Below are 12,437 nucleotides of genomic sequence, written 5' to 3'. Positions count from 1 at the left end.
GCAGTGTTCATCTCACTCTGTAGGCCAAGGGAGCCAGTGTTTGTCCGCAGACAGCTTCCGGGTCATGTGGCCAGCATGACTAAGCCGCTTCTGGTGAATCAGAGCAGCACACGGAAACGCCGTTTACCTTCCCGCTGGAGCGGTACCTATTTATCTACTTGCACTTTGATGTGCTTGACATTGTCTTGTGTCTCTGGGCAATGCTCCATAGTCTAGCATGCAGTTTAGCAACATGTCTGGTGAGGGAAGAATGGTGTAGCAAGACTGACCCCATCTCCTTGGCTTAGACATTGTCACCAGTTCTGTTTCCGAATCTGGGGAAACAGAGGAGCACTTCGCTTTATCAAGGGTAAAAGAGCCAGAACAGCCACTGGTTTTCTCATGTCTCATGTCTTTTTAGATTTTGAGCTTGAGAGTAGGGACCATCTTAGAACTGATTCTTGAAAGCTGCTCCAAGAGCTTTTATTGTTATTAACTAATTGATTAATATACCACCCCTCATCCAAAGATCTCAGGACAGTCCCAAGATAAAAAATACAGGATAAAAACACAAAATAAATAGTTAAAAAAACAAAACAATAACAGATAAGGACAATAATGGGAGTGTAGGAACTTTAAGCTTTTGTCCCCCTAGTGATTGTAGACTGAACCGGGGGGCCCACACCATCTATTTGCCACATACACTTTTCTGCCATTATGGCTTTCCTTCAACCACCCCCAAATGTTGAAACCTGTTTTTATTATATTGAATTTTGATGTAGTCAGATTCCCCCCCCCCCTTCAAAATGGCAGGGTCACTTATGCCTCCTCTCACTTAGAATAGAGGACTTTACATATGAAAAGAGACCTGTGATTTTTGCATTGGTTCTTTAATGCACTAAATAAATCAATGGTTTAATGGTCTCTGTGACCATAATTCTGTGTGCCTCCTTGGGGCATGAGATTTAGGTAGAGCATGAAAACCATAGGGCTCATCTGGGACTAGGATTAGCTTTAATCCTTGAGGTGGTTTTTTTTTTTTTTTGGAGTTTGTAGCATTTCTACATTCTTGAGAATGTGAGTTGATGGATCATTTCCAGTGGGACTTCCTTATGCCATTGCAAAAATACTAACCAATACAAAAGATTGACCTTGGCGCCCACAAGAGTCAGAGACAAGGAGCTTAGCTGAAGCTGGAGTGACAATCAGGAGCCAAATGAATCATATCAAGTGTGACCATTACACGCCTGAAAATGATTCTTAATTAACCACCGATCCTCTGTGGTAGCAAGTTTCCAAAATCTGTGAATCACAAGGGAACCACAGAAAATGTACAAGCAGCAATTTACCTAATCTAATAAGTCTGGTCTGCTGCCTATTTGGAGCTGCTGTTTTTCTGCTCTCTCAGCCCCTCTGAAAATGTTTCATTCTGATTTGTTTTTCAAGACTTCTTTCCAATGGAACCTTTAAGAGAGAGAGATCAGATAAGCTTCCCCATATACTTTTATTTTATCACTTTTCGCAGGGTGGGGAATCTGTGGTCTTCTAGAAGTTGTTGGACCCCCAAAAATCTCCCTCAGACAGCATAGCCCAATGGTCAGGGATTAAGGGAGTTATTGTCCAATAACATCCAGCAGGCCAGAGGTACTCTACCCTTGACTTATAGGCTGTAACCTTCTTCCTCTCTTTCTTTTTAAATCAGAGTGAAAATTAACCATGCTATATAAAAACTACTGGTCTTGTGGCCTAAGCTTTTGTGAACCAGATCCTCCTCCATCAGAAACACGAAGCAGTCACCTAAGTGGGTAGGTATATATATGTATATCCTAGTATAGAGAGAAGGAATCTTTTAAAAATTACGTATCACGTATAAATACTGAAAACAAAAGGTCAGTCAGTGTAAGGCAGGACAGCTGGTGCATCACAGTACGAACCAGAGCACAAATGAAATCTGAATCCAATCTGGTAAGCAGTCTGGGGAAGGGTCTCTGTAGCTCAGTGGAAAGGCATCTGCCTTGCATGCAGAAGGCCACAGGTTCAATCCCCATCATTTCCAGGTTGGGCCGGAAATGATTCCTGTTTGAAACTGTGGGGAGCTGCTGCCAATCAGTGTTGACAGTACTGGCCTAGGTGGACAAATGGTGTGATTTGATTTAAGGCTGCTGTGCAGTGGGGCAAACAGGTGAGCATGAAGAATGATGAACTCTCATGAACAGAGCCTACATAGACCCAACCTTCTCCACAAGTTTGCACTTTGCAGTATGTTCCCAAAACAAAGCAATCCATCTATATTTTTCAGTGTTATTTTCTATGCGAAACTCCTGCCTGTTGCAAGGGCCCGCAAGAGTGGTGCCCTTAACTCACCTGGCAAAATTGTTAACTTGCTCAGCCTGACGCTGACTTAGACAGAAGAGTCATGTCTTGTCTTGAAAACTCTCTTTTGGCTCAGTGACATCTGCATATATGTTGCAGAGGTTTACAGTGATGGAAGTTTATTTCCACCATCCCCAATTCAAGGAATACTTCAGTCCCTTCACTCAGCAGTGCACTGGAGACAGCAACTATCCTCTCGACACTGGAAAAGGGTTAATGTGTGGACCTCTCCTGGTGGACTTTTACATGGAACATTTATATCTTCATGCAGGATCAGAGCTGCAGGGGGAACCTTCCTACAGAATTTCAGGAACAAATTTACGCAGACACACCCAATATTATACTATCTGCTACCCTGAATGCAGAAACTAGATAATCCTGTTTCAAATTTTGGCATTCTCACAGGACAGGTGCCTTACTAAGACGAGTTTATTCTTAGGTCCAAAATCACCTGCAGTCATACTTATCTTCCGGGCATCACAGTCTTCCTGGAAACTACAATTTGCTGACATACTTACCGTATATGCTTCAAGCTGCCATCCAGGTCATACCACAGAATACATTGTCTACTGGATGATGTAACTGCATTTATCCATTCCTTTGGTTAGAGACTACCACCTTCAAGTTTTACATAATGCATTCTTAAAACAGGAGCACTCACTTGGGAAGAGGGAAAACCAGATCAAGTCAAGGCAGGTACAGAAGAGATGCTGTCAGTGGACTGGACCCAGCAAAAGGCTAACTGAATGTCATTTACTGTCTACAGCTCATGCTGGAAGATGATAATTCCACCTCACAACACCTTAACAGATATCACTTCTTAACTGAAGCAACTGCTAACCAGCAATAGGTCACTAAATGGAATTTTAAAATATATAAACTGGTGCCATTTTGCTATCCTAGCTATTCTGGCAACACTGTCATGGGACCAAACTACAATGGCCATAAAATCAAAGTCTTATTCATCTAGCCATCTTCTAACATGGTATGACTGAGCAGTGATGTCCTTCTCCCATTGCTTTAAGTTTATTTCTCATGCAAGAAGATTAATGGGGACAAATTGGTGATATTTGAATACCAGCAGGGGAGCATTTCAATTCCCAGGGCATTTTGTGGTCCCAGGAGATCACAGGATCATGGTATTCCTATGGAAGTTTCAAATGTGATAAGTATGGCTTTCTTAGCAAATTTGATGCTCTGATGTTTCATCTGAGCAAATCCTAGGAATTGCTAGATCACTACAGAAAGCAATTGTTAGATGTGTGTTTAAGCTATTGATCTTGCAATGCCTGTTCATTATCAGCATCCACTAGTCAGTGGGTTACATCCGTTCCGATTGGATCTTGAAGTCATTTGTGTTCTGCATAGCACTGTGATTCACTTACTGCTATGTCCTGTATTGCTTGACCTTTTGACTTTGCTTTAGAAACACAATCAATCACTCTTCCTTCTCTTTGTACTCGGGGTGTATATACTTACCCACTGAGTAGAGTATATATCTGACAAAGTGGGCTCTGGTGCATGAAAGCTTATGCCACAATCAATTTATTAGCACTTAAGATGCTGTAAGATTTTGTTGTTGTTGCAACAGATAGATAGCTATAACTATCCCCTTGGAACATGAAATGCATTCTAAGAGCCAGTGTCTAGATTTTACTGTAGCTATTCACACCAGATCCAAGGCTTGGATTAACAGGTTCTTACAAACATCTGTGGGCCTTGGGTAGATATCCAAATTTTCTAGATGCTGACACCAGCCATTCTTTCAAAGTGGCTATATGGCATGTAAAATCACTAATTTGATTGTTCCTTCCAACTCTAGAATCCTATGATAGACTCTGTGACTGTTTCGTTGAATGGCATAGTGGTTTTTAATTTTACCATAAATGATGTGGTTAAGTAAGTAACAACTTTAGTCCCTTAATTTAAATGGGGCCTAAGCATGTATCTGGATCCAACCCCTAATATCTTGGGGTCAATAGCTCTGTTGCACAAAGCAGCTGTAGCAAGCACATTTCTGACCCAGATCAAATCCCAGCTATAGCATCTAAGAATTAGTTTTGGCAGAGAACATGCCAGCTTTTAGTCTTTCCTCTGTGTGTTTTTGGTTTGGTTGACAGTTCGGTCCTAGTTGCCCTGTTGCTATCAAGTAGGTAGGGAAAACTCTTACACCAAAAAAAATTATTGAAATTTAAGCATTCATAATCTGGGCTGATGAAATGAGTCGTGTGGGTGTTTGTTTTTAAAGTGAATCTAAATGCTAAACGCACTACAGGCTTAGAGGTTTTGTTCCATTTTCTTCTTTTAATTTACGGACGAGTTGCGTCTATTTCTTTTTAACACAGTATTTCATAATTTGATGACCAAAATGACGACTTGCGCTCTATACTTTTCAACAGGCATGTCCAGACATCCTCCAGGTCCTGATATGCCCACTTTCTATCCCTTGTCTCCCGGTGGTGTTGGGCAGATTACCCCACCTCTTGGCTGGTAAGAACCTCCTGGTGCTTCCGAACTAAGTTTGTGTGTGCTTGCATAGTTGTGTATGTGCGTGTTTGTTTTTGTTTTAAAATAATAATAATTGCTACCTTTATGGGCTTGAGAAGTATCTCCTACCTGTTTACATTTTTAAAAAAGTAGAAATCCATGGAAATGCCAATGAGTAAATAATGAAGTAGCAGTTGATTGTAACTAGCAATTGTTTCATAAAGTGTAGGTTTGTATTTACAGTCAAACCTCGGGTTACGAACACTGTGGGTTGTGTGTTTTTGGGTTGCAGACTGCGCCAAACCCAGAAGTACCAGAATGGGTTACTTCTAGGTTTCAGTGCTCACACATGCGCAGAAGCGCAAAATGACATCACGCGCATGCACAGAAGTGCCAGATCGCTTCACGCATGTGCGCAGACGTGATGCTGCGCTGCGGGTTGCAAATGCTGTGGGTTGCAAACGTGCCTCCCGCACGGATCACGTTCGCAACCCGAGGTATGACTGTACTGAACTCTAGTATGTATTGTACCTTCAACATGGTTCATTTGGCCCAGTGCTCACAAGACCTTTCCTCTAAATGTTTGCAGGGTTCAGGACTGGGGCATGCATATGAATGCCACTGAGCATGTGCACTGCTTTCTCGCCACTGAATAATTGCAATTGATTTGCTCAAGGCACTGTCCATGTGGCAGATGGGTCGTTTTCATAGAGTCCTAGAATTGTAGAGATGGAAGAGACTCCTAAGAGTCCAGCCACCTTGCAATGCAGGAATCCTGTCACAGGTGTCCCTGAGTGGGCTTGAGACACCATTCTTCCTGTTACCAGACAGACACACTGACCCATTGCGCCACCATTGGGCACAGAGTGAAAACACAATTATTCGAGCACTGCATGGTGCAATCACAATCTAAAGAAGAGCCATTGCAGAGTGACTGTGTTTACCTGTGTATACCTTCAGTAAATCTTCCCCCAGTCATGTTAATAAATTGCACTGCCATCCAGCAAGAGAGTGATTCAGACATGGACAACAAAAGAATGACATCTGCAGTGTAGTGAGCTAAAATGATATACTCTTTAGAGTTCTATAGTTGGCAATTTCTGCACCTCTTTGGATTTGTTATACTGGGAATGTGCATTTTGGCATTTTGCCACACACATCTGACATGAAAATTCCACAGCTGTAGGCTCTCTACACCTTGTTAGATTGGGCCCAAATCTTTGAGTAATCTTCCCTCGATATTTTGGAAAATAACAGCAAAATGGCTGTCAGCACCATGAGTAAAAAATGGCTGCAACTTTTCAAAATGACCTTGTAATTAGAAGAGAATTTGAAAGAGCAGGATGTGTGGTGCCTGTTCTCTTTTGTACAGCTGCTTTTACACTATGGAAGCCTTTCTCATGGTTTTGATTCTAGCTTTTAAGTTTTGGCATTTCCTCGAAATGCTTTCTCAATGCAGATGTTTTTGCAAAGAGGGTGAATCTGGAGGAAAATGCTGATAACACAAATGATGAAGTCTAGCACAGATTACTCTTACGCTTTGCTTACTGTAGCTGAAAATGTGCTATATTTGGATTTCTTTTTCTTTTCCCCCAACCCTTTGGTGCACTGGCCCTCCCTACTGCACACACGCAGAGCTCTGTTTAAGTGTGAAGACAGTCATGGTGAGCAAAAGAAAGGGCCAATAGCTTTGGAAATGCCAATTTCTTAAAACATTAAATCTGTCAATCGATAGCTCTGCTTAAATAGAATTGAGCGAAGTCTTTCAAGAGTAGATCAATTATTCTCTCTGAACTTTGCTACTTAAGTGTGTTGAATCCTGCTCAGAAGTTGCATCAATGCAAGCTGGAGGAAAAGACAATGTAAACTAAGCAGAAAAAGTTCAAAGTATTTGAAGCAATCAATTTGTGCTAGTGAGATATGGCATTCTGAAGAAGACTGGAACTTCAAACCAAGAGTTCATTGGTTTGTTTTCTGTGTGCCCTGCTTTCTCTCTCCGTCTCTTAAGATTCATGTTTTGCACTCAAGTTGCTTACATACACATATTTCGGTAAAAATACATGCTTAGTTTTCACTACCGAATAAAGAGAACTATTTGCATCTTTTCAAACCGTACTAGGTAACTTCAGTAGGTCATGGAAAAGTGATGCTGTCAACAAGACAGTAAGCTGCCTCAACACCTTGCCTAGAAAAGACTAGGCAAAAACAAAATCTTATGAAGCTGCAGAGGTGCTTCTTATGCTTTTCTGTATGGTGCACTCAAACTACCGCATTTCAGGAATCTGAATCCACTATGCCCCCTTCATATAGAAATCATAAATATTAAAAAATGCAATTAGTTTACAAATATACACAATCTTTCCCCAAATATATTGATCCAATAAGATTTGGCAGGACTATTAAAATAATTAACTCAATACCCTATAATCGATATAGTTGCCAGAAAGGAATTATATTAATTAGATTAAAGAACTAGGTTTGATGTTATCTTTAACCTGTATATATTATGTATAATTTTATTTTTTCCATAAATTTATTGTGTGTTCACCCTCTTGGCCTTTTTTGTAATAGCTAACTTTATTAAAGAGTGCTGCTTATTAAAAGCTACTATCCACTCACTGAAAGAAGGACTTCAAAGATTTTCAGTTACCACTGATAACCAATCTAGCAATAGGTAAATAGTAGTCATTAATCCAAATCCTCGTCATTTAAGACCTCATTTAAATATGCAGAGAGAATCAGTTTAGGTGTTTTAGGAATGTTGCAGCCAGTTATATTATTACCAGCACTTTTTGCCAGAAAAAAGATAAATAAGGGAAAGTCCAAAACATATGCAGTAACATCAGCTTCCAAAATTTAACATTTCCAATATATGTCCTCTCCACCTCATCCTGATAGAAGAAAATATATAAATTTGAAGTACCACTGAAATTGAAATTTATATTTACTTTAATGGTTATTTGAGTAACATTTTATTATTTATTTATTTTGCATGACAAAAACTTATCCTTTACTCCTAAATCCTGTTAATTTAAGGATATGCTTGGTAAAGCTAGCAGTTCTTAGGATCTAGGTCTCATTTATGCTCTTTTTGCTAGATGTGGAGGTTTATCGTCCCAGATAATCGTCATAATGATATCCTGCAACACCCTGAAGTGACTTTACTGACAAACCAATGTTCTTTGGGAGTTACTGATGCTACTAACACTTTTCAGAAATATAATTAGTCCCATGGTAAAAACTTTTCCATTTTCAATGTGCTGTATTGGCAGACTGACATGTAAATATCTCTTGGTTGCAGTGGAACTATGGGTATAAGTTTTGTCACACTTTGACTGCCAGAGAGCCCCCCTCAAAGAATCATGGGAACTGCAGTTCACAGAGGATTCTCTGTTAGAGATCAATAGACACCCACCCTGTTTTCACAGAACTATAGTTTCTAGGGTTTCATTGGCAAGTCAATACTGCACCCCTTATCACAAAGCAAATTCTAGTTTATTCAAATCCATTTTATAGAAAGTGTTAAAGGTTAAAGGTAGTGTTGAAGGTTATCCAGTTCAAGTTAATGTTCCCAAGATCCGTGGTGGTGGTCTTTCTCAGTAGGGAATCTGTAGAGCAGGCTTCCTCAACTTCGGCCCTCCAGATGTTTTGAGACTACAATTCCTGTCATCCTTGACCACTGGTCCTGCTAGCTAGGGATCATGGGAGTTGTAGGCCAAAAACATCTGGAGGGCCAAGGTTGCCAGCTGTAGAACCCTAAATCAGAATGCAGTGCAGTATGCTTTCGTTGATACCTCGCATCTCAACTCATTGGTGTTTGGTAAAAAGGCAAGCTCACTTCTGTTACAGTATTATTGATGGGTTCCTTTCTTCTGTGACCTCAGGCAAGGTCAGCCTGTATATCCCATCTCAAGTGGATTCAGGCAGCCCTACCCACCCTCACTTTCAGTCGACACTTCCATGTCAAGGTAGGTCTAGGTGCGGAATGAGTGGCTGAGGTGTAACTGCTGGAATTAGAGGGGCAGTTTGCTCCCCTGCTTGCATCCTGGTGTATGCCTCTGCTTGCTACCCCCTTCCCCCAGTCAGCTAAAATGCATTTATACCTATAAACTATACTGTGTTTATACAGCTTACCTAAATCACATGCTAATGACCTTCAGCATATAGTCACGGCTGGAATCTGAAACAGCCTACCCCAAACCTGGTGCCCTCCAGATATTTTGGACTACAACTCCCATCAGTCCCAGCCAACATGGCCCAGCAGTCAGGAGGGATGGGAGCTATAGTTCAAAACATCTGGAGAGCACCAGGTTGGGGAATGTTGGTCTAAAGGCGCATGTTACCGCAGCCTTGCTGAAGCTAAACAGGTCTGGGTTTGATCAGTGCCTGAATAGAAGACTTCTTGGAAACCCTAAGTAATACTATGGGTAATGCAAAGAATGGTGGAATATAAATGTAAAATAATTATAATTATAATAAAAGACCAGATAGTCATTCAAACTGCACTGGTGTTTGTCGTTTTGCACCACATGAATATAACCACTAAATACAAAATGGTCACTCCTTTGATCAGAGTCGCTTTGGCTTCACTCCCCGCTCCTGTGCTTTACTCTTTTCATGTAGACTGCAGCACCTCAAAGAAATTTCCAAGCCCAAATCTGTTTTAAAATAAAGGCAAAGAAGCTGTGTACACATGGTTATATCTGTAATAGTGGCGTGTGAATGGGTGGCAGTGTTAGTGCAAGCAAGCAGCACTAACTGGGACATGGCAAGGACAACACTTTCGCGTCACACTTTACATTTCTGCTCTATGGGAAGGTGGCCTCTATATCCTGTGCTTGGTGTACCCAAAGGTTTCAGCGAACCTCTGCATATTTTACACATATTTAAAACACACAACTGTTATGTATATACACAGGCATTTGCTATTTAGGTGTGGGTTCTATCACATTTCTTTACGTGTGCTTTTATCACGTAGGGACCAATCCTATGCACAAGAAGCCGGCATAAAGCACACTGGTGTAAGTTAAACTTGCATAAAGTTACACCAGATCCAAACCCCATTCGGCAGTAGGACTGCTGCTGTGCCTAAACCTGGTATTTAAAGTAGTGTTCTATGCCAGGTTGCCAAGTCACGTGATCAAGTTGAATGGGCTTAGGATCCAGCCTAAGTCCTCCCCTCTGATCACGCCCCTGCCACATCCCTTTCTGATGATTTACGCCAGCCTTGGTTAAGGCAGGATGAGCAAATTACACCAGCATATCTTCAGCTGAGCCAGGGTTGGGACGTAATGCTGGCCAAGTCAGGAATCAGCTGGCTGAGCCATAGATCTGCTGCATCCTAAACTGCTCATCCTGGTGGATTTTGTCATATGATTGCCCCTTTAATCAATGTTTTTATGCATCTTTAGGAATAAGATGTCTTGGAAATTCCTAGTTGAGCAAGCCACCATTAAAAACATTTCCCTGCCCTGTGAGTTTCTTGATGGAATATGCAAGAAGGTTACCTTACCAACACATTTCAGGCAGAGAGGAAACCAAAGAAGCCTCAGAGGGGAAGTAGCAAACTAATTCAGTAATGCCATTTTAAGTATTTATTTCAATTTATCTATAGTATGAGCCATCCCAGTAGAAGCACGCTTGATTTGGATCTGTGCCTAAGGCAAAACACTAGCCCATATTCTTTCCCCCCCACGCTTGGGGACTTAAAAATTTGATATGTGATCAAGTAAGGTTGATGAAATATAAGACAGGTTTTAATGTCCTTTTATAAAGATACGCAAGTTACCTTTGTTAGAAGTTTTTAAAATTTTCTGCATGAGAATTACTACCTTTTGTTGGCTGGTGGTGGATAACTCAATATATTTTATACTTGTGTGGAAACAGTGTTTTTGGTTAAGGCTTTATTCTTTTGAAATTATTGGCCATGTTAAATTCACTTGTGTCTAATTCCAGATTCCCAAAGCCACAGATAACATGAGACTAAAAACCCTATTTGTAACACACGTTTTAGCCAAATAATTGTTTCCCACATTGGTGTATCATGGTCTCTTAAGTGATATGAATGAACTGCCTCCTAGGCCTGTCTTGAGTGATTTGTAGGTATCCTATGCTGTGTTTGAGTTCCCGTTATGAAGAAGACTGTACTTTTTTTTTTTTTGTAGGTTTTCACATCATATGATCCCTGGTCCTCCAGGACCCCACACAACTGGAATCCCTCACCCAGCTATTGTAACACCTCAAGTCAAACAAGAACATCCACACACAGACAGTGACTTAATGCACGTGTGAGTTTTCCTCTGGTCTTTAATTGATCTTTCATCTGCAATGCCTTAAAAGCTGAGTAAGCATGGCAAATAAGTAGTCTCAGTCTTTCATTCTCTTTCTCTCTTCCCATGGGAAATAATTGAATCTGTGTCTAAATATCATGTCAATGTTTGGTATTCTTCAACAAAGAAATAGTGATTGCATTAGTATTTTAAAAATATATATAAAAATTAAAAGGGGGATGGAAAGGGGTCAGGGTTCTAGGGAAAATGACTTTCGCAATCCTGTCCAGCATTGTACCCAATGGGTTTTGACTTTATGTAATTTTGGCTTTAGGTGCAATCCCCAGAATGTAACCCCCATGTTAGCTGCATGCTTACAAAATCCTCACCTCTCAGAGTAATGAGCATATTGGGATGCAGCTGTCCACTGGACTTCTCCAATGTTTTCAGAGTTTTAAGAGGAGAATACACATGAAATTACATATTAAAATATTAAATGTGTATTTAAAGATTATTATTTAAAATGCAAGTTAATGCAAAGATAGAATGAAATTAGGCAAAATAACTAGGGTCTAGAATAGTTGCCTCCATCCCTAGGACCAGTGGCATTCTTCAGTGATAAAATTCCCAAGCTTGACAAAATGGGTCTTTTGGGAACTGAACCCTAGAATGAAAGTCCATAGCTCAGCTTTCCTCAAGTACAGATACAGTGGTACTTTGGGTTAAGAACTTAATTCGTTCCGGAGGACAGTTCTTAACCTGAAACTGTTCTTAACCTGAAGCACCATTTTAGCTAATGGGGCGCCTGCTGCTGCCGCTGGAGCACAATTTCTGTTCTCATCCTGAAGCAAAGTTCTTAACCCGAGGTACTATTTCTGGGTTAGCGGAGTCTGTAACCTGAAGCGTATGTAACCCGAGGTACCACTGTATTTGTTCTGGAGATGATGTGACAGCCTCATCATTTTAGGCAGAATTTGCTTATCCAAATGTTTTTAAGTGGAAAAGGCATTCTTTCTTTTCTTTCTTCCTTTCTTCCTTTCTTCCTTTCTTTCTTTTTCTGCTTCCCATCCCCACCTGTCTCTCAAAATATTTTTCCCATATCCTGTAAGCTATTTTCATGCTCTTCTTTGCACTCAACTTGTACCCACCACCACCCTCCTGCAAAAGCCCAAACACAACACATTGCCACTTTATTTCCTCCCTCCCTCCCTCCTGGTTCTTTTATATTCCATTCTCCTTCCTACAACATTTCCCCTCTTCCAGCCCCTTCCTTCATGCCTTTCGCCACCCCTGCCTCACTCCCGGAACTTCACTGGCCCCTGACCATCT

General features: G+C 40.9%; 1 protein-coding gene across 4 annotated transcripts in view; it reads left to right on the top strand.

The window, feature by feature from the left end:
* Positions 1–12,437, top strand: part of LEF1 (lymphoid enhancer binding factor 1) — a 104,940-nt gene that overhangs the window by 68,295 nt on the left and 24,208 nt on the right. For 3 of the 4 annotated variants that reach the window (XM_081925181.1, XM_081925183.1, XM_081925182.1), the window contains exons 6-8: positions 4,752–4,842; positions 8,724–8,807; positions 11,004–11,126. In XM_081925181.1, coding sequence (XP_081781307.1) covers positions 4,752–4,842; positions 8,724–8,807; positions 11,004–11,126 — 298 coding nt within the window. The remainder of the gene's footprint in view (positions 1–4,751; positions 4,843–8,723; positions 8,808–11,003; positions 11,127–12,437) is intronic. The other variant, XM_081925184.1, reaches the window with a different exon arrangement.

This window comes from Podarcis melisellensis, assembly GCF_964234715.1.
Source record: "Podarcis melisellensis genome assembly, chromosome: 9".
Classification (NCBI taxonomy): domain Eukaryota; kingdom Metazoa; phylum Chordata; class Lepidosauria; order Squamata; family Lacertidae; genus Podarcis; species Podarcis melisellensis.
Note: the sequence above shows the minus strand (reverse complement) of the source record. Positions and strands in the feature narration are given on the sequence as shown.